At 41.8% G+C, this 21,311-nt stretch overlaps 2 protein-coding genes across 6 annotated transcripts in view; both read left to right on the top strand.

Annotated features, from left to right (window-relative positions):
* The first annotated feature begins 911 nt into the window (after nt 1-911).
* On the top strand, nt 912-20,272 carry NAAA (N-acylethanolamine acid amidase). Its single transcript, XM_088133165.1, has 11 exons — nt 912-1,169; nt 2,680-2,844; nt 4,323-4,449; nt 6,150-6,240; nt 9,472-9,548; nt 11,679-11,851; nt 13,815-13,877; nt 14,880-14,946; nt 16,575-16,603; nt 17,843-17,924; nt 19,237-20,272. The coding sequence occupies exons 1-10, from the start codon at nt 937-939 to the stop codon at nt 17,916-17,918; spliced, it is 1,101 nt and encodes a 366-aa protein (XP_087989291.1). The 5' UTR covers nt 912-936; the 3' UTR covers nt 17,919-17,924; nt 19,237-20,272.
* A 478-nt stretch (nt 20,273-20,750) lies between these two features.
* PPEF2 (protein phosphatase with EF-hand domain 2) overlaps nt 20,751-21,311 on the top strand; it is a 31,045-nt gene continuing 30,484 nt past the window's right edge. For all 5 annotated transcript variants that reach the window (XR_015794636.1, XR_015794637.1, XM_025174101.2 and 2 more), the window contains exon 1: nt 20,751-21,187. The gene's annotated coding sequence lies outside the window, so the exon portion shown is untranslated. The remainder of the gene's footprint in view (nt 21,188-21,311) is intronic.

The raw sequence follows: 21,311 nt of genomic DNA, 5'->3' as shown, positions 1-21,311 counted from the left end.
AATTCCCCAGCCAGCATGTCTTAAAGTTGCCAAGGTTGACAAACACTGCTAAGCAACATGGTGAAATCTAAACCAGGCTTTGTGAGCCTGATCTGAGATGAAGGGCTGTCGGCAGCACATCGCCGTGACTTGAGAGCGGGTGCCCCAGTGCCTGTGGCCTTCTTCCCCGGCAGAAACCACTCCTTGGTGCCCACTAGCCTTCCTGCCCCACCTGACTTCCCCAAAGCAGCGTCTGCCGCGCGTGTCCGTGTAACGCATAATTCCTTTTAGTGGGGCTGTGAATAACAGCGGTGTCCATTTTATGGACATAACGTAGGTTTGGAGCTTAAAAGGAAGGGCGACCCTAGCTTTGGTGACTTGCTCGGCCAACCAGGGTTCAAGCAGACCATGGCTAATGACGGCCAACCCGGGCAAAAGAAGGGAATCCGAGGCAAACGCAGGCTGGAAAGCCGGGAGAACCGCCCGAACAGCAGGACTTACACGGGGCGCCGTAAAGGGGCAGGTGACGCTTCAGAATCGAAACGGGCGTCTCCTTGCTGGCGCAGCGGGCGGCTTCGCCCTTCCTGCCGAGTGCCCGGGGCGAAACGCGCAGCCACCGAGGCCGCTGCTTTTAAGCCAGACGGCCGGGTCCCCACAAGGTGCCAAGCCCGGTCCAGCGCCCTGGTGACCGGGCGGGCTGTTTGGTGGGTGGGCGTCCCACGGGGCGCCAGCTTTCCGCCTGCGGCAGCGGCGAAAGCCTCCTCGGGTGAGGGTTTCGCCCGCGGGGCTCCCGCCCGGCTTCCCGCCGCGGCCGGGGCCAGCGCAGCCAGGGCGTCGGGCAGGTGGAAAAGGGGCGCGGCGTGAGAGGCGCCGAGCAGCCAATCCGGAGCGGGAGGGCCGGCCGTGGAAACGCAGACCCGAGACCCGGAGTCCCGCTCGCGTCCGGCAGTTGCATCCATGGCCGGGCAGCGGTGCGGGCGCCTAGGCTCCTGCCTGGCGCTGGGGCTCCTCTGGCTGGGAGCTGCCGCCGCCGCCGCCGCCGCCGCGGGGGGCCGCCGCGCGCCCGCGCCCCCCGTCACTCCCTTGCTCTTCAACATCAGCCTGGACAGCCCCCCCGAGCGCCGCTGGGCCGCGGCAGCCCAGCATTTCGACCCGGTGTTCCTGCGCGCCGTCCTCAGCCGGATCATCGAGTGAGCGCTGGCGGCGGCGCTGCCCCGCTGGGCGCTGGCCGCGCTCCCAGGAGGGGCGAGCGGGGGTTGCCGCTGCAGCTGCTTCGGGCGGGGGGGGGGGGTCTTAAGCCTTCCCCGGAAAGCCTGACGGTCTCTGAAAGGGAAAGCGGGTGAAGCTGGGTCAGGCCTGTGCCGGGTCGCCGAGGGCTCCGCAGCGGATCAACAAGCGACACGCCTGTCCCTTCGCCTGGCGTCTGCTTCCGTGCTTGCTCGCTGGACGGGAGACCCGCTTCCCCAGCTGAGCGAAACGCTGCAGACCAGACAGAGGAACTTCCTCCTTCTGTCCGTCCGACTGTCTGTCTTTCTCTCCCTCCTCCTCCCTTTCCTTTCCTTTCCTTTCCTTTCCTCTCCTCTCCTCTCCTCTCCTCTCCTCTCCTCTCCTCTCCTCTCCTCTCCTCTCCTCTCCCCTTCCCTTCCCTTCCCTTCCCTTCCCTCCTCTCTTTCTTTCTTTCTCTTCTCAGATTGAACTTCTGAAACAAGACCAAAGTTCACCTGAGCTGGTACCAAGTACAGGTCTCTCCTGGCTGGGTGAACTTTAGAAAGGAGGAGAAAAGGATTAGGGTAAACATTTGCTTCATGGCAGAAAAATTGGACGGGTTGAATTTGGCCAAAACTAGTTTGTTTACATTGTGGAGTTTATTGTTTTATGTAGCCAGTATTGTCAGTGGCTTTGTTTCCAGTCTCTTTCTTCTTCATCTTTGTTCCAATTCCTTGCAAACTGGGTCTTCTGTGGTGCAAAGCATCCTTTCTAGGAACAGAACTCAGAATTTTTTGCAGGGATGTCCCTCAGTGTTTAGAAGCCAACCGTGAAGAGTTTTGTGCCTCTTCAAGGTTTAGCTGATGTTCTTATGACATAATGCAGCATTGTGTTAATTGCTGTACAAGTTTTGATGTGAGAATAAAATAGATGGGGCATTAAGATGGCACTAAGCTCTTCAGTTTTGGTTTGTGCTTCAAAAGTTGCTACTTTCTGGGAACTATTCCAGTGTATGTTTTTAAGTGGGTGAGTTGAAGTTTCTACTTTGCTCCCAACTTTGGTCTTTCTATGTCGTGGGTACATAAAATGTAGATCAGGACTGAGTAAGAATCTGAATACTCTGCAGTAAAATTGCAAAACAGCTTTCTAATTTCTTATTGCTTTAGAAGAGCAACAGCTAAAGAGCCACGACTTCTATTCTACTGGTGGAAACAAATGTCTGAGTTGAGCAAATATGGGGTGGTGAGGTTTTGGGGGGGGGGCAATTATACAAAAGTAGTTTGCAAATGCCTTCCCTTAGGATATTTTTCTTTTACTTCTCCATCTAGCCTATAGATCTGAAATTTTCTGGAAATCTCCCATCCAAGGACTAACCAGATCTGGTTCTATAAAGAGGTTTTTATTGGATTTGGGAGCACGAAAGGAATGTAGAGTACAGCCTGTTAATTGTGCTATGAAAGTCCATGTTTATCACTTGGCTCTCTTTTTTTCCAGGACAGTGATCCCAAAATGGGTTCATCCCATTCTTCGATCTGTAGCGGAAGAAATAGAATCCTTTGTTCCCCAGCCTTATCGAGGAGAGATTCAGGGGCTTTCCGAAGTCCTGGGGATTAACGTTGGTGATGGACTCTTGCTCAATATGGCCTATGAATTCACCGCGTGAGTGTTGGGATGAGCTCTGGGTCTCAGGAGTGGGGAGAGAAAATCCGTTGCTGCAAGGGGATGTTGCAAAGATCAGGAGAGGGCAAAAGAGTGTCTCCTCCACAGGCTTCCTTAGTAAAATTTTGTCAGAAAAGAAAAGGTTGATTGCCAGCAGAAGCTGATGGCACAAAGGAGATGATTTCCGAGTGCAGTCAGGTTGTAGATAAGCCTTCTCCTTCCTCGTGCTCTCTGAAAGAATGCTTGGACACCAACAATCCATTGGTCAAACAGTGTCATCTGATGAGACCCAGGAAGTGGACCATCTCTGTTGCAGTGCCTGCGGTCTGGAACAGCATCCCCACAAAGATCTGTGTGGCCTCTCCCCTTTGACCTCATTTCAAAGGTCGCTAAAAACGTGGCGTTTCCTGCAAGCCTTGGCTAGAGTGGGTGATAATAGGCTTATGAACTTTGGTTTTATTCCCCTCCAAATGGGCATCATTCTTTTTCTTTGTTATATTGTTCCATGTTTTGTTTTGGGTTTTTTTGGTCTTCTATGCTTTCCAGAGTCCAGTGGGGTCAGGCAGCCTTCTATAAAATTGTGTCAGCCCCAGAAGATAGACCCAGCTAAGAAACCAATGCCATATAGGCCAGGACTACTTTTATTGTTACAGCTATATAATAACAGAATCTTGCCAGTCTGAATATGCTTCTCCCTCCCTCATTTTATCTTCATGTGAACTAGGGAGGGGCTTATCTGAGTGGCTTTCTCATATTACTTTCTTGGCCTGAGCTCAAACCCTGCTTATCTGACCATTGTCTTAGTAGCGGCTCTTCCTTCTGTCCTTCAAGGCCATTCCCTATTCCCCCTACAACTTGATAAATAACCAGTTTCCCCCCAGTCTCCAGCAAACATGGCAGTTGGGACAAGGCTGTGCACCAGATACCTGTTTCAAGTGGCAGCCAGTGCTTGTTCCTGATCAGTCCTGATTTGTCCCATCTGCACAACAATGGAAGTTTTCTCTACTAGAAAACAGTGATTTTGACACTTGTAGTGTTGCAGCGAAGAATATCACTCCAGGCTCTGGTGGAAACATCAGACTATCCTTACTTTGTTCACCATTGCAGATTCATATATCTGAAACCAAGAGGCCTAGGTTCAAGTGTCCATGTGTCCTTTCAGAAAGTGGAAGCTGGCACTCAGGAGGTGCCTTTACAGAGGGGTGATCTCTGCTCGGAAATAGTCCTTTGAAACTTTGTAGTGCATTGGGCAGGGAAAAGTATGTAATACACCTATGAATAACCATATGAATAATATTTTAATTGCACTTAATTGTAAATGAAATAAAATCCCAGATTTTGCATCGCTGTAAATTTGTCTTAGTTCTCCCTGTGCTGTTCTTGGTCCAAAAACATTGTGGGAATGAGGAGTCACGGTGGGTACATGAATTTAGAAGCTTAGCCTTGTTTAACAAACTGCCACCCTTTTTCTTTTGCAGATTCTGCACCAGTATTGTTGCTCAAGATAAACAAGGAAATATATATCATGGTCGGAATATGGATTATGGGTTTGGAGATATTTTACGCAAGCTTACCATCGATGTGGATTTTATCAAGAATGGGCAGGTACAAAAAGGGCCTGGCAGTGACCAAAAGTTATTGAGAGCAGCGTAGGAAAACAGTTCATTTTGCTGTATATACATTTAGTCGCCAAACCATGTATCGTCAGTAAATCAACTGTATTGCAAGCATTTGCTTGTCAGAATCTCTCTATCCAATTTTTATAAACATGACCATCCATAAAGTTTGGTGGTAAAAAGAAACACCGGATTGTTCCAATTTTTTTAAAAAATAATTTATTTATTTTAAAAGGAAAAGGAGAGAGAAAAAAAGATACATGTAGTCCTAAAGTTACAATGGTCCCAGAAGGTAGAGCACTTCCAGCCATCATAAAACATTGCGCCCCCCCGCAATCACATGACTGCATTTCACCCTGCGATCATGTGATCACCATTGGCAATCTTCTCTGCCAACTTTCCCAGAAAGTCAGTGGGGAAGCCAGCAGGGAAGGTTGCAAGTGGAGGGGACAGAGGGGAGCTGAAATCCTGTGGGCTGCAGGAATGGAACTGAAATCTTCAGGATTTGAGCTCCATTCCTCCAGCCCGCTGAAGGATTTCCCCTCTATGCACAGAGGGGAAATCCTTCGGCGGGCTGCAGAAACATTTGAGAGTGAAAGGGCTGCCTGCCGGGAGGATTTCAGCTCTGTGCAGAGCTGAAATCCTTCAACAGGCTGCTTTTTTGCTCCATCTGCTTAACAACCCAGGAGATCGCTTTACGACCACAACCGGGAGTGCCCAGATTGCAGCCATTGAGCAAAACAGTCACGCAGGTGTCTCGCTTAATGACCACTTTGCTCAATGATCGAGATTTCGGTTCCAATTGTGGTTGTTAAGCGAGGACTCCCTGTACATAGAAATTGCAAAATACAGATATTATATGGAAACGTTTGTAGAGTAGTAGTAGATAAAATGCGAAGAAAATGCAAATAATTTCACTGGAAGATAAAACACAATAAAAAATGTTTTTTTATCGTGGTGGGGTAGAAATATGTTAAATAATAACCACAGTAAATGCTTGATTTAAACTGTTGTGAAACTCTTTATATTTGTTCTAGCCCAAAGTCAAGTTTAACCCTTTAGCACTTTCAAAACTCTTATATTTAACTCATTAAAATCACATGATAGAAGCTAAGTCATCTATAAGAGTTGCAACAAGCTGCTGTAATTATGTAGTCTTCTGTCCTTGTACTACACAACAAATAAGAGGAGTATTCAAGTGTCCATTTCCATTTTTGTTGAGTGGTGATAGGTGTCATCTCTGCCAACTTCCACTCCCAGTCTGTGATGCTGGCTTTTTAAATAATAGTTCCGATGAACTCCGGCTCCATTTCTGGATAACGTGGCAAGCAGCTCTCAAGTGACAGGCAAGAGAGGAGAAAGGCTGAGGAATATAAATAATAAAATGAAACAAACTCCATAAACTTTGCACTGAGCTGGTTTGAGGAAGAATCAGTCAAATGCAGAAATTTTGCTTCCTTAGATGTGTTCCTCTTTTTTTGCCTTAGTAAACAAAATATGACTTATAACCTTATAACCTAAATAAGTATTTTAACTCTTAGGCTCTTATTCTACATTTAAGTAAAGATTTATGGGTTTTCATCAAGTTAAATTACTTACAACTTCCCTGATCTGTTGCTATTTTGGAGAGAACCTAACATTGAAAACAATTAGGCATAAGTGTAGCTTCTACTGTCTTTTAATTTTCAGGTAAAATTCAAAGGCACTACATTCTTTGGTTATGTTGGTTTATGGACGGGGCAAAGTCCACACAAGTTTTCAGTCTCTGGGAACGAGCGTGGTAAGGAACACTTATTTTTACTTGGATAAGGTGTTAATTTGCGGACTTAGTGGCCTTGTTCTGAAGACTAATACCAATGTTGAAACAACTGTAAGGAATGTCTGTTAGCTACCGAGCCAGGTTCAGATTGGCTTTTAGTACATGAAGCCCGGAACAACCTGGGACTTGTAGGATCTAGAATTCTTTCAGAGAAGGCAGGTTGAATTTTTTTCCTCAAAATTAAGATGTGCTGCACTCCTTAAAAAGACAGAGCAGTCCTTGAAAATTCAGAATTCCTCCCAGTGTTCCTGTTTTAGTGGCATTATTTTCTCCCCATCAAGTTTCCCCCTGAAGTTCCAAACATAAAAATATGAAATCTGAAAATTGTAGCCCCATCCACTTGGGTGACATCAGTTCCATGGCAGGTGAGAAAGAGGAAATACGGCCCCAAATCTGAAGAAGTTTGCTCATCCCTAAGTTGATCTAAGTTGAGGTTCTGCAGACTACCATATTGTGGCTGTATGCAAGCAGGTCTTTATCAGGGATGTCCGCAGGGTGGGGTGAGGGGTTCAAAAATGTCAAGATGGTGACTGTGACCGTGTGATTGAGGCTTCACACCTCTCCTATGAGCAGCGTGGGTGCATGTAAAAAGAGGCAAGGCTTTGATTGCACACTCATAATTGCCATCTTGAGTCTTTGAGCTCTCTCTCCTGCAGATGCTCCTGCTTTCTCTCCAGTGGCACCCTCTTTTAGAAATATTCTTTGCAGATATTCAAGAGACACATGAAGTGATTATCTTTGGGTGTTTTTAAAGCATCAGTGAAAGATAATATGTTCAATGGGGCCTTGATTAGGAAGGGGAAGACCCAAGTTCATGTCAATGCTCAGGCATGGAAGCTCACCAGAGTGCCTTGGGCAGTCCATCTCTTTCAGCTCCATCCACCTCTCAGGATGTTTGTTGTGGGGGAAAATTGGAGGAGGGAGCACTAAGTATGCCTCTGTGAGCATCTTCAGAGAAGGTGAGATCAAAGTTAAATAAATAAGCACACGTCCTTATAGACTTCATTTGATGTTTTATGTTAAATATCTTAATAACTATAATTTTATATGCTTTCCATTTTAAGTACTTTAATCCATTTAATTACACTCTGTCTACAATTTTGAAAAAATACTGGGCGTAGGAAGTGGGATTAAAACAGATTGCAAGCATACCGGCAGTATATATTCAATTTCCGTCAGCTCTATGAAAAAAGAAGTTTGTGTAATGTTGGCACTTGACTTGGAAAACCAATTTTGAACTAGGGAATGTAGGAGCCTTGGTGGCAATTGGGGTAAAAAAGAAAACAGGTCATTTCTCCAGTTGATGTACTTTTGAAAATAAGACTTGCAATAGATAGACTTGCAATTAAAGGCTTGCAATTAAATCTATGGCTGGATTTAATAATATGTTAAAGGACACGGCTAGTTCTATATTAACATTTTATGGATATATTTTTAGTTTCCACAAATGTCACTAGTTAATAAATTCTGCATATTCTTTTTTGATTGTATTAGCACTGTTATATTTTTGGTACTTCATCATATGTACTTCATCATATCCTCTGGTTGTTATACTTACCAATAAGAAAGGAAGAATAACTGAAAAAAAGAAAAGAAAAGGAGACCTGCTTTAGTTTCCAAGTTCTCAACAAAGCTCAACTATATGCATTACAGTTGTTGTTTTTTCTTGTGGATTTACAGTAAGGATAAGAGAAATGTTTAACAAAAGAGTTCCCTTTTGGACAAAGCAGAAGTAAGCAGAGTGATACAGTGTCACTGCAAAATGAAGAATTAGAAGAAGTAGCTGGCCACGGTCTGGTAAATTGGTGCTTTGTAACATGGAAGTCATTTTGCAAAGGGGCCCAGTCCCCCAGAGACCGTTTTGTAAGAGTGCCTACAAGTTCTCAAAAGGCCAGATTTGTCCAAAGGCCTGAGAAGGCTGGGGACCTCTGGTTTAGAAAAGCACATTCAAGGCCACATGAAGACCTCACAGGTCTTGTAAAAGCACCCAAGACCTGCTCTTGTTTGTGACTCTTGTTCAGTGATTCAGTCACTTCGGACTCTTGTGAACCGAGGGCATTATTTTGCCAGGATTAACTATCAGTGACTGCTCCCTTGGGCTTGTGTCAGCACTCCTATTAGGTGGCCACCTTGCCTTCTGCCAGCCTCTTTTTCAAGCATCCGGACCTTCTCCAGCAACTCTAGTCTTTACATTACATGTCCAAAATATTGAAGCTTTAACTTCCTGATAGTGCTTCAATCTGGTTTCAGTCCATGTGGTATTGAATGAGTAGATGTTTCCAGGATCAATACTTCGACATCCAAAGTATTCTCAAGCATTTTCATCAGCACCAAAAGCCTCCCTTTTTCTTTGTTTAGCCCTTCTGATGTTACACCTGGAAAAACCATGACCTTGACCATGTGTATCTTTGTTGTCAGTGTAATGGGTCTGCACATGCACAGTTTTTCTCCCAAGTAGCCAACATCTCTTTATTTCATGGCTGCAATCCCCATCCCTGTGAATTTTGGAATATTTAATTGCTCCTTATTCCATACTACCGCTTGCTTCCTGATGACCATATACATTCTTCAATAGGCAGATGAGATACCTCCATGTCTTTTAGGGTTATCCACAATAATATCCACAATCCACAATTTTGTTGTGGTCTACACAACAAAAACATTTGTATAACCAATAAAGCAAAAACATACATCTTTCTGGAGTTCATTTGCCTTTTCCATTATCCTTCGGATGTTAGCAAGGTTCTCTGGTGCTCCTCTGAATCCAGTATACACATTTGGTAATGCTCATTCCATATATTGTTGGCGTCTCTACTCCAAAATCTTGAGTGTTATCTCCCATGAGATGTGATTGTTCGGCAGTTTGAGCATTTTTTAGCATTGCCTCTTTTTGGTAGTGCAATATAAATGGATCTTTTCCAGTCTTTAATCCACTGTTGTGTTTTCTATACCTGCTTACAAACTGTAAATAGCACTTTATCACCATCATCTGTTATTCCACAAACTCTTACAGCTTTACTATTTGCAATATTTTCTATGTTCCCTTTAACTGCATTTCCCAGTAATTTTGGCTCTAGTTCAGTGATCAAACCTACCTACATATCTTTGCTTGGGATCTTTTTTGTGCTGCTCGTATTGGTGATAACTGGTTCTCATGAGGCATTTCATTTATTTTTATACTCTATTTTACAGATATGGGCTACTGGTGGGAGAATGCCATAGCTGCCTTTTTTGCTCAATACTCTCCAGCCAGCTGGCTTATCAGAACTGTGCGTAACTTTTTTTAATATAAGTATGTTGCAAAATAAGCCTTATTCCTTGGTAGGTATAGTAGCCATAGAAAAATAGCATCCTATATCTAATTGCTGATTTTTTAAATTAGAATTATTTATTTGTTCGTTTGTTGTTGGATTTCTCCCCCGCCCATCTCCCCCACAATAGGGGATTCTGGGCGACTTACAAAAAAACATTAAAACTATAAATATATATAAAATACATAATACATCTAGAATTAAGAACAATACTAAAAAAGGAAAATCCAAGAAGATGGAAAATCGGACCGGGGACAGCTGGCCACTATGGGGCTAGCCATCTCCCTGCTTAAGGTATTCCCTCCCTACCCCAGCCCAAGTGACAGAGCCAGGTCTTCAAGGTCCTTCGGAAGGCCAGGAGTGAGGGGGCCAATCGCACCTCCGGGGGCAGAATGTTCCAAACAGCAGGGGCCACCGCAGAGAAGGCCTGCCCTCTGGATCCCGCTAATTGGAGTTCTTTTACTGAGGGGGTCCGAAGCATGCCCTCTCTGTGTAATCGGGTGAGACGGGTTGAAGTCATAGGGGAGAGGCGGTCCCTTAGATAACCTGGCCCCATGCCATGTAGGGCTTTAAAGGTAATAACCTTTATTATTCTATATTAAGATATATTATCATATATTAATACCGTGTACAGTAGAGGGGACATTCACATTAAATTTAGGATTTCTGTTGAGTCAGTGTAGACTTAAAACTAACATTTGCCAATAATGAAGACCTAGAAGTTTTTTGGTTTTAAGTTTTGGGAAATGTGTGCTTTAGAGAAATCATTCAAAGTGAGTGGCTTAAGCAGATTTCCATACACACACACACACACATTAAAGATTTTTAAATATATACAGTGGTACCTCTAGTTACAAATGCCCCTCCTTACGAATTTTTCAAGATACGACCAGCTCCAGCCTCAAAAATTTACCTCTACTTGCGAACTGTGCCTCTACTTACGAACCGGATCCGCGGCCATTTTCCCTGCTGCCTTGTGGTCGCGGCTTCCTGTGGGCGAGATCGCGGTAGCAAGGAGACGTTCAGTGAGGCTAGTGGTGTGTTTTGTGGTGTTTGGAAGGTTTTTGTGGCGTTTGGAAGGTTTTTGAGGTTTAAAAATAAAATGCATATGTTTCAGAGCTGTTTAGCCGTATTTACATTGAACCTTATGGGGGAAATTTACCTCAGGGTGCAACCAAATTCGGAGGGCGGATTAGCCGTATTTACATTGAACCTTATGGGGAAATTTGCCTCGTGGTGCGACCAAATTCAGAGGGTGGAACGGATTAACCGTATTTACATTGAACCTTATGGGAAACTTTACCTCGACTTGAGACCAACTCGAGTTGCAACCAGAGTCACGGAACGGATTAAGTTCGTAACTAGAGGTACCATTGTATATATAAAAACTAACACAGATATAATGTAAGAAAAAGAAACCAAAGAGAAGTGCAAGAAAGGGAATAAAAGAAAGAAAAAATAGAAAAGAAAGAAAAAATATAAAGAAGTAGTTTCCAATTTTCTTTACAGCAGTTATAAGTACAACTATAAGTTTACCATTTACTCTACGGTTACAACATACCTCTCTTCTTTCTATAATCTAGCTTAAGAAGATTTCCGTGATAAATTTCAAAATTACATTTTAAAAAATGTTTCTTATCTTCTTCCAGAAGTCACTGTACAGCTTGTTATAGCCTCTAGCATCTATTGAAACTTCTTTCAAATGGGTAGATATTGAGAAGTGAAAGTCACTTGACCCACTCATTCTTTATTTATATTGGCCAAATACAGACCCGTCTTTGGCAATTTTCTAGGCCCTCTATTATGACTTTATGAAGAGGGCTAGAAGCTCTCTTTCTAAAATTAGGTGCTAATTTTTTTTCATTGTTCTGAAAAACATCCATCTAGTTCTTTGTAGAACTTTGTATGATACCTTCAGGCATGCCAGATCCCATCACCTAAGTATAAAAATGTTGAAAGGAAACCCTCACCAGCTGTGATTCTCCCAACATCTTGGGTATTTTGTGCTGTTTTTACGATGAAGCTCTACAGTCTGGCTAACAGATATTTATCCAAGCTTGAGAATATTGTGTGGAATCTTCTTTGTAGGTTCTAAGTGAAGCAGAAGATTTTGAGACAGCTGCTTTTATGCTCGCCAAAACGCCCATTATAGCAGATGTTTATTATATCATTGGAGGCACATCATCAAGAGAAGGTGCTGTTATTACAAGAAGTAGAAGAGGCGCAGTAGATATTTGGCCCTTGGATCCTTTAACCGGGGGGTAAGCTGCATAGAATCTGTGAGTTTTATAAGGCAAATACCAAGCAATGTATCAATTTGTAATGATGATGGGAGCATAAATGCTCCTTTATGGCTTTTAACTGGGGGTGGGAGAAGGCCCCAGAATACCTTCAGATGAATGCAAACACAGACTGGTCTTGTATGTTACCTAATCATTCAGGCCGAAGATTGAATAGAGGTAATAGTCTACAAAAAACAAAGTAGCTATGATGAGTGAAACAAAGTTAATGTGTTTATGAGCCATCTACATTCCTCTGTAAAGTAGGACTGGGGTTCATTTTTATTTCAAAAGAGGGTGCAGGAGAAAGTGGTTTCACTACCCATACCTCCATATGATCTGCCCCCAAACATTTTTGCAGCCTCATTTCCAATTTCAGAAGTTAGATAACATCCTTCTTTGATATTAAAATTCAATCCTGGACTGGCACTTGAGTAAACAGTAGGACTGATGCCAGGTGCATCCATGGTTCCTGAAGAGAGAAGAGATCATGGCATGAAAACATGAGCTTATGACATCTTAAAGCAGTGTTTCTCAACCATGGCAACTTGAAGATGTGTCAAGTTGCCAAAGTTGAGAAACACTGTCTTAAAGATATGCATTTGCTATGGCCTAAACTGGAGCTACCAACAAATATTGTTTTTTAAAAACATTAAATATTAAAATAAACTCTTATGAGAGTCAAATCATGCAAGTTCTCTGAATTCTCACTTAAGGACTCTCTCAGCCCTAGGAAGAAGGCCATCCGTGTGTACATTTGTGTATAATGTATATATGTGCATTTGCTTTAAAATTAATCTTTTAAAAATGTTTTATTCATTTATGATGGCTTTACCATTGTGTGAAATCATGTAGTGGTGCCTGTCATCTATAAAGATTGTTGCCTTCTAGACTAACCTGATATGAACTGCAGCTACCTCATCAGATGCTCTCAGGTTCTTGAATTTGTGTTTATTTATTCAGTTTTTAGTACATTTATATCCTGCCTTTCTTCTTGAGAGTTCAAGATAGTATATATAGCTATTTCCCCTAATTTGATCCACCGCAACAGTGATTCTGTGAGATAGGATGTGATTGGTGCAAAAATCACCTAAGAATCTCCAGAATTGCACAAACCATGATCCATATCTAGCACCTGATCTGCTACATCACGCAGGCAATCTTGAGCATTGTTTAACCTGCAGTTGTTAATCCTAAATTCATAAAGTGAGAATGCTGTACGTTACGCCAGGTTTTTTAGTCTTTTTATAATTCGTTCTTATCTGCCCTTCTTTTGGAAGGTTGGGACTGTCTTAAATTCAGAGTGGCTTTCCTTTTTGGTAAATAGAGTAGATGCTGTGGTGGGGAAAAGAACCAGATGAAGACCTGGGGTGAAGAGCTGAATCTGGCACAAGGACCAGATGTCTCCACCCCTGGTTAGGCTAGTGGTGTAAGGGGTTGAAGTTCCAAAGAATGGTTGGCCAAAATCTTCCAGAGCAGTCCTTAATACAGAGTGAAAGAAGGAGATAGTAAATAAGAGTCCCATTTGCCATTGTCAGAGGGTGCACAAAGTAACTACAAGCTCACTAGTGGAGGAGCCATCTTCTATCCCTCCATCAGAGCTTCTGCAAGCCACATGTGTTAGAAGCTTTGTAGATCACACCCACCTCATGTGTAGAGATTCTTCTCTGATTTTGATCTTCCAGATATCCAATATCAGTGGTAGATTCCCCTTTGCTGGATCTGTTCAGCAGAGGCTAAGCAGTCAGTCATCACAGATGCTTTAATCTGGATTCCTGCCCTGAACAGAGGGTTGGACTAATGGGCCTCCATGATCCCTCCCATGGTAGGATGACGTGTTGGATAAAATAATTGGAACAAATTAATGTCCTCCCTGTAATGAAAAGTGAATGTTGATATGCATGCTATAACATGGTAGCTTTTAAGTATATCTTCTGTTTGTAAGGTGGTACCGAGTGGAGACCAACTATGATCACTGGAAAGACCCACCACCTTTTGATGATCGAAGGTATGCTTTTCTGGAAGGCGACCATAACAAGATTACGCTCTTGTTTAAATGTAAACAGTTGTACAATATATCCTGCTTATGCTTGAGATCTCCTGCGCTGGGGTAAATATGATGGCTAAAATCTCAAAAAATAGTTTGGGATTGAGCAGGGCTTTGGGAAAGAGGGCATTAGCCGCTCTTCTGTTTCCCTCCTTTTTATGTGACTAGTAGAATATTGGGAGCCGGTTTGGTGTAGTGGTTAAGGCATCAGGTTAGAAACCAGGAGATTGTGAGTTCTAGTCCCACCTTAGGCACAAAGCCAGCTGGGTGACCTTGGGCCAGTCCCTTTTTCTCAGCCCTAGGAAGAAGGCAAGGGCAAGACACTTCTGGAAAACCTGGCCAAGAAAATTGCCAAGTGTCAACACTGATTCAAGGCACCCCCCACAAATATAGAATAATAATGATTTATAGGACATTTTAAAAGCTATGCATGAACCTGGAGGTTTGCACATCAATTTTAATCATGCAGAATAGCTACAGTTATATTGATTCAGTATAAAGAAATCTTGACATACTTTCCAGTTTGGATTTAGCCTTGGATCCAGTTTAACCATCAGAAGCATCCTGTGATTGTATCATAAATAATTTTTACAACTTGGTTTTGCATTCCTAGAACTGGTTTATGGATGCAAAATACATCCCAAAATACAGAGTTTCTAACAGAAGAAAGAAAGAAAAATCACACTGGGAAAGGGGGAAGCATTGTTGAGACTCCATGTAGGAAGTGACGGCTGTATTTTCCATGGCTGGAAAAATGGATGCAAGAGAAATATTCGGACCTCTTCCTGCAGTATAAAATAATTCAGCTCTTTAAAATTTTGGTGTACAACTTGTTTGAGCACACGCGCGCACACCCACACACAAAGCAGTAGATGCAACTTTTTTTTAATTCAGGTTTGCACACTCTTGATTTGTGAGATCAGTTATGTTTGTCCACTAACATTTTTTGTTGTTGTTCTGCAGAGGTCCAGCTATGAAAGCGCTAAATGCAACAGGGCAGGAAAATATTGATCTTGATTCCCTCTTTAAGGCAAGTTACCTAGTTTAAATCATGCTCGTTTTTCTGTTGTTTTCTTTACTCTCCTTCCTACGCCACATCAATCAAACCAACTCTAAGGGGCTTACAAGTTACACAAAGTAAAATAACAAAACACGATACCAACAATGTAATATAACATTGACACACCCCTTTTTAAATAAACAACTACAACAGTTCTTTCTGTGAGACTGCCATCTAAGTAGTTTCTGGTTGGATCTTTTATCAGCACCCCAATACCATAAAATAAAAAAGTATTTTAAAAGTTGGTGGTATCTCAGCCAGGACCATATCCTAAGATGGGTAAGTAGCAAAGGATGGTGAATCCTCTTTGGAGGCACAACTTAGTGGGTACTCAGGATTCTCCAAACTGCCTTTCAAATATTTTAGTTGCCCAGGTTTGGGAGAAAGAGATTTGTAATCCAAAACATCTCTGGAGGGTGCTGGATTAGGAGACATCTGGATAGTTGGCATATCACAGCTGGCTGGTTTAAGCTTTCTGACCATGGGTTCTGCTCAGAAGGAATCTGGTTCCACTCCATGGGCACCCGAAGGGCAGTGGCAACAGGCAAATTTGTGCAAACTCTGGCTTTTTCATACTTGCATTGTGATATCATATACAAAAGGGGGGGCTTGCATTATGACATCATGATGAGCAATTAATCATCACGGCATTGTTGTGCTTTGTGCCAGATACCTCAATTCAATAGAGAGAGAGAGGGACAGACAGACTGACAGACTTTATTAGAAAGGTCGGAGGTCAATGTTATGACCTCCATTTTTTCCCTCTTCTAACCTGCATGCATATCTATGAAGGAAGGTACCCATTGCACAAGATAAAAGTCCAATAATAATGCAGTGGCAGCATTTCTGTTCATAAAAATACAATTCCCCATATCTGAAAGACAAATAAAAATATCAATTTTTATTTTTATGTTAGAATTATAACCTGCTTAAGCATATTTACAGATCAAGCTTTCAAGTTTCTATGTATAAAAAGGCATCTTAGGACCAGACAAACACAAAATAACCAACTAGAAATCTTAATACATGGTACACCTTCAATTCACAATATCATTAAATGTGGAAATAACATGTTCCTGCAAGGCATGACGGTATTAATACCCTAATGCATCTTTTCTTGGTTTGAATTTTCACACTCAGCTTGGATTTTGAGGTTTGAAAATATTTTGCACATATGTAGTCTTGAAATGGGCAGGAAGACTTCGAAATGACCCATTTGTGGTCAGACCACTTCTGGCACACTTGGAATGGCCTTGTATTTTTGAGTTGAGGACACAATGTTCCAAGGTTGGAACACTTCATCAGGGCATATTTTGCACTTCTCTAGGCTAAACCACGATGATTTCTAGTAGTGTTCTGGGGATCGTGGCGATCCCAGTGTAGGATCATCTTGATGCATTGGCTAAATTGGTTGGGCTTCTGGGAACTGAAGTGCAACACATTTGTAGAGCTTCAGTAGGGAGAAAATTGCCCTAGGTTTCTCTGTAGCTGTACTTGTTAGCCTTGGCTTAACATATATTTGGACCCTGCTGGTATTCACTGTTCAAAATGCTGCATAAGTTTGAATGCATGACCACCTTGTCCTTCATTGTTTTCAGGTGTTATCAGTAGCACCTGTATTAAACAGGTAAGTTTTTTAAAATTAAAATCCATTCATTTTGGATTTCACACAATCTTTTAGGAAAGGATCACTGACCAATAGTTATGTGCAAAACACTCTATGCACAAACTGTTCGGTGCATGAACAGTTGGCTTTGGATGGTTCACAACTGAACCAACACATGCACATTTCAGGTAGTTTCAGGACTGTTTTGGTCTGGGCAGAGATGATTCAGGGCAGGACATAAAGAAGTCAAGGACATCACAGCTGAAGAAAGGGAAGAATTAGGGAGCTGATATTGTGCTTTGAGATTGGTAGCAGCAGTGACTAAAGAGAGGAAAGGAAGGTGCTGTGAAGATTGGAAGGTGTATGGACTGGTGGAATGTGCTTAAGCAGTGGCAGCTGAGGGGAAGTAGGGAAGATGCTTTTAAGCCTCTGCAGCTGGGCAAGATCAATGAAAGAAGAACTCCACAGATTTTGGTAAGGTGTCTTTAATGCTAATTGGGGTTAATACAGAATCTTGGAATTTCCCAGCCTCATTTATAGTGTTAATTAAGACACAGTCTCTTTGTGTGATCTGAAAGTCTTCTCTTCACCTGGGCTCCACTGCTGTTTATGAGATGACTGACTTATCTGTCTCTTGATCATTCATGTTTAGTCTCTCTCACTCCTTTCCTAGCCTCCCCATAATGTCTCATGTTTGGGAGGAGGGTTAGTGGAAGAGGCCAAACTGGGAGCTCCAGAGGGAAGAGGATCCAGATTTCAGTTCTAGGAAACCATCACTAATCCAAAAAAGTCTTGGGAGAACTTCCAGAATGTGGTAGTTTGTTCCAGGTTCAAAACAAAGCATTTTATTTGTGGTTTGTTTGCTATATTTTTTCACCACCATATTTCTCAAGGACTCCTAGTGGCATGCAGTTTTGTGTATGACCCTGCAAAGTAACATTTCAGTGAGTACTATTAGCAGGTAGCAATGCCAGGAGACAACTCTTGATTTCATTCCCCACCTGTAGGAATCCCTGAAACTTCTGGTTGGCCTTTGTGAAAAATGGGATTCAGCTGAGTTCACACATCATGCAGAGGCTGAATTTGGTTGGTTTCTTTGGCTCAATGTGATTTATGAAATCAGGTTTATTGTCCAAATAACTGTCATGCAAACACAGCCACTGTGATAAATCTAATTTTTATTCTGTTCCACTTGGGTTGGACTGAGAATTGGATCTGCTCCTGGTCTTCATTTTTGTTTTGTGTGTGTGTTTTTACCAGTTTCACCATCTATACCACTGTGATGAGTAACGCAGATCCAGGATCATACAAGACTTTGATCAGGATACTGGAATGAAAATGGGTAAGTCCTGAGTATAGTTATTGCAGATTGCCATTTGTAGGGGCAGCTGACCCTTCAAAGTTTCATTCCAATTCTACTCTTCATGTCTTCTAAAAATGTTATTTAAAACCTTCATCCTCATTTCTTTGTTTCCATAAAACAACCCCAGTGAAGGAAAAGAGACCCATTGGCAGACTCTATATGTATAACTTTCCTGTGGCTTGAGAAGTAAGCGTGAAGAGATTAAATCTCAATGTGCGAATCTTGCCATTCATTTGGTTTCATTTGGGTGTGAAATGTGAACCCTGTCAAGTCAACTGCAGTTCTTGCAAATTCTTGGAGCTTACATTCCACCACACTCAGTGGGGAACTGAGTGTTGATATGAGGTCTAGCCCTGATTCACACAGAGTTTTGCTGCTGTCTATTGATGGGTACCCATTGTCCATCTTGGTTGATAATTTGGAACATTATAGTACAATTCACTTTTTCAGGCATATGTAGCCAGTTGGTCATCTCTATTCACATGGCTTGGCCTCCTGCAACATCAAAGATTATGATAATTGGAAGACTTTGCCCATCTGTCCTTTCAGTATCTCTAGGGCAAATACAGTTCCCAGCAAACCCAGCTAGTATGGTTAGCAATCTGAGATGCCAGGATTGAACCCCATATGGAGTGTAATATTTTCTCACAGCCAGGTGACTGTCTAGGCCAGTGTTTCTTAATCTTGGGAACTTTAAGATGTGCGGACTTCAACTCCCAGAATTCCCCACCCAGTATGGCTGGCTGGGGAATTCTGGGAGTTGAAGCCTGTACATCTTACATTTACTAAGGCTGAGAAACACTGGTCTAGACCATGCAGTCATTTAGGTGCAATTAAATAAAGCTTATTTATTTTGTCCAACAAATTCAGTTGGGCAGCACTTTAAAAAACCTACTGCATGTGCAACTGAGAATCAATAATAAATTCTGAATAACAATTCAAGGGAGCTTTTTAAGGTTGCAAATTTTCAATGGGTGTGAGATACCCCCGTGGAATTCTTTTGTAGATTTTGTGGGGTCTATTTGATAGCAGGCTTTATTTTCATTTACCAAATAAAACTATATTTTGAATTCAACGTACTTCAATAAACTACTTCTATGTAAGCCACGAAGAGACTTTTTTGGAATTGCAGGGGGTAGCATGATATCAAGTAAATAAATAAAAATTAGATAGAGAAGGGGCATACAGTCAGTAAGTGGCATTGCTGAGTTTTGCAATTAACCTTCAAATGTTTTTAAAATATTGATTCTCTCCTTTTTTTTTCCTCTCCCTTTTCTCTCTCTAAAACCAGAAAATGAAGGAATGCAGGTCTTCGAAAACACAAAGGCAAGGGCTGTGTTTATGAAATATAGATGCAAAGTACAAGCCAATGTATAGACTTCTCTTCAGAATCGCCATCTTCAAAAGAAAAAGAAAGGAAATCACGTCCTTAAGGCTTAGTGTCTGGGCAACAGATATTGAAATAATAGACATGGATTAAGACTCAATTCCCCAGTCTTAGGAGGCAATATCTTTACCCTTTCTTTTATTGATTAAACATATTATATGGTGCTGTTTTACCCCATTTGTACAAAAATCAGCTTTCCCTTTTGCTGTATGACTTTACCATGCCTTGACTAGATACATTCTGACTTGATATTCCATGGGAAAATGCATTGAAACCATAAGATACAATTCTGGATCTCATCAGGACTTGAATGGACTACTTTGGATCAATATATCCACAGGCCAACAGCAAGGTATACATGCAAATATAGCTCCTATCTGTATGGCAAACTCTAGAAAAAATTAGTTTGAACATCTGTTAATTTCCAAGATAGACAAAGAGCTCTCTGAATTCGCTGCTTTGCAGAAGTACCTTAAAAATAGGAGACAGACAAATGCTGTCTTTGCATGGCCTTTTCTTCTAGAGGAAGGGGGTGAGCCAATGGCACTTCTGTAGCCCTCCCTTTTTCAGGTGTCAACTATATACATAATCCTTCATAAATGCACTTCCCATTTCCTGTAAAATAAATAGGATTCTAAAAAATCATTTAAAAGTTAATTAACATTTTAAAATCCTTTCTGATTAATACTTTCAGTGTTGCAAAAGCATTAGGATTTATACTTTGAAATGTCCTTAATCTTTAAATGAAAGCTTCAGGCCATATTATAAAATTTTAAAATCCTTTTTGACTAATAGTTTCAGTGTTGCAAAAGCACTAGGATTTCTACTTTGAAATGTCCTTAATCTTAAAAAAGCCACTTTTTCCTTTTTCTTTTGTTGTGAAATGTCGTCACGAGCATCTAATGATAGGGCTGAAAATAAATTGACTTGGAAAAAGACAGCATCCTGCTTGTTTCTGTCTCTCTCCCTCTCTCTCTGGAGAAGGCTCTGATGCTGGGAAAGGTGGAAGGAAAGAGAAGAGGACGATCAGCAAGATGTGCCAGTGTGGGTATTGGTTAAAGTTTTGGGCGAAGAGGGAAAGACACACGTTTTAATCCACCCTCAGACACGGAAGCTCACTGGGTGACTTAGAATCAGCCACTTTCAGACCAGCTTACTTCTGGGAAAAAATAGGAAGAAAAAGCCATTACATATGCCATTTTGAACCCCTGTGCAAAAGATGGACTACCAATCAAATAAATAAATTTCTGTATTGTGGCCAAGAAATAAATAAATAAATTGCCGTATTGTGTCCACGTATTCTCCAGGAGGCAAGCTTGCTAAGGGGATCTTCACCTTTGCCTACTCAAACTAAGGTTCCAAGTTCTTAATCTTATCATCCAAAAATACCATCGAGCGTTCCTATAAGTAGAATGGCAGCATATAAATAATAACTTACGTCTGCGCGAAGTTGATAATGATTTTGAAGACCACAATTGCCCACTGTTTTTGTCCAATGCTCCACATCTTCTGCCTTTTCAGTCCACCAGATATATTTAGAGCTTCAAGGATGTTTGCCAGACGTGTTTAGAGCTTCAAGGAATTTTGAGAATTCATAAAGAATTTTGCAAAGGAGAAAGGAAAAATGGAATTTGTTTCCAAGCAACTGTATTTAGACAGAGCACAGCAGATATGTGGTTCAGTCTAAGAGGATAAATTTATTGCATCTGAACCCTCATAAGCTTTCTTGAATTAATAGCAGCTGTTATAAATGCAGAAGGACAGCAGGAAATCCACACTGAAGTTGAATTGACACCCTCTCAGGATCTCAAAGCCTAACACAGCTTTCCCAGAAGCAGTCTTCAGGAATAATAAGGTAGATTATTCTTTATCCTTTATCCATGTCTCTGTTTGTACAGCTGTTGTTAGAATATCTTCCTTGTAGCTTGATCTAAACAAACCATACAGGGAAGAAGTTACCATTTGCTTTGAGTCAAGCT

The sequence above is a fragment of the Python bivittatus genome, unplaced genomic scaffold (genome assembly GCF_059951505.1).
Source record: "Python bivittatus isolate LINGU-HERP-01145 unplaced genomic scaffold, Pbiv_v1 ctg000070_np1212, whole genome shotgun sequence".
Taxonomy (NCBI): Eukaryota; Metazoa; Chordata; class Lepidosauria; order Squamata; family Pythonidae; genus Python; species Python bivittatus.
This window is presented reverse-complemented; position numbering and strand designations above follow the sequence as displayed.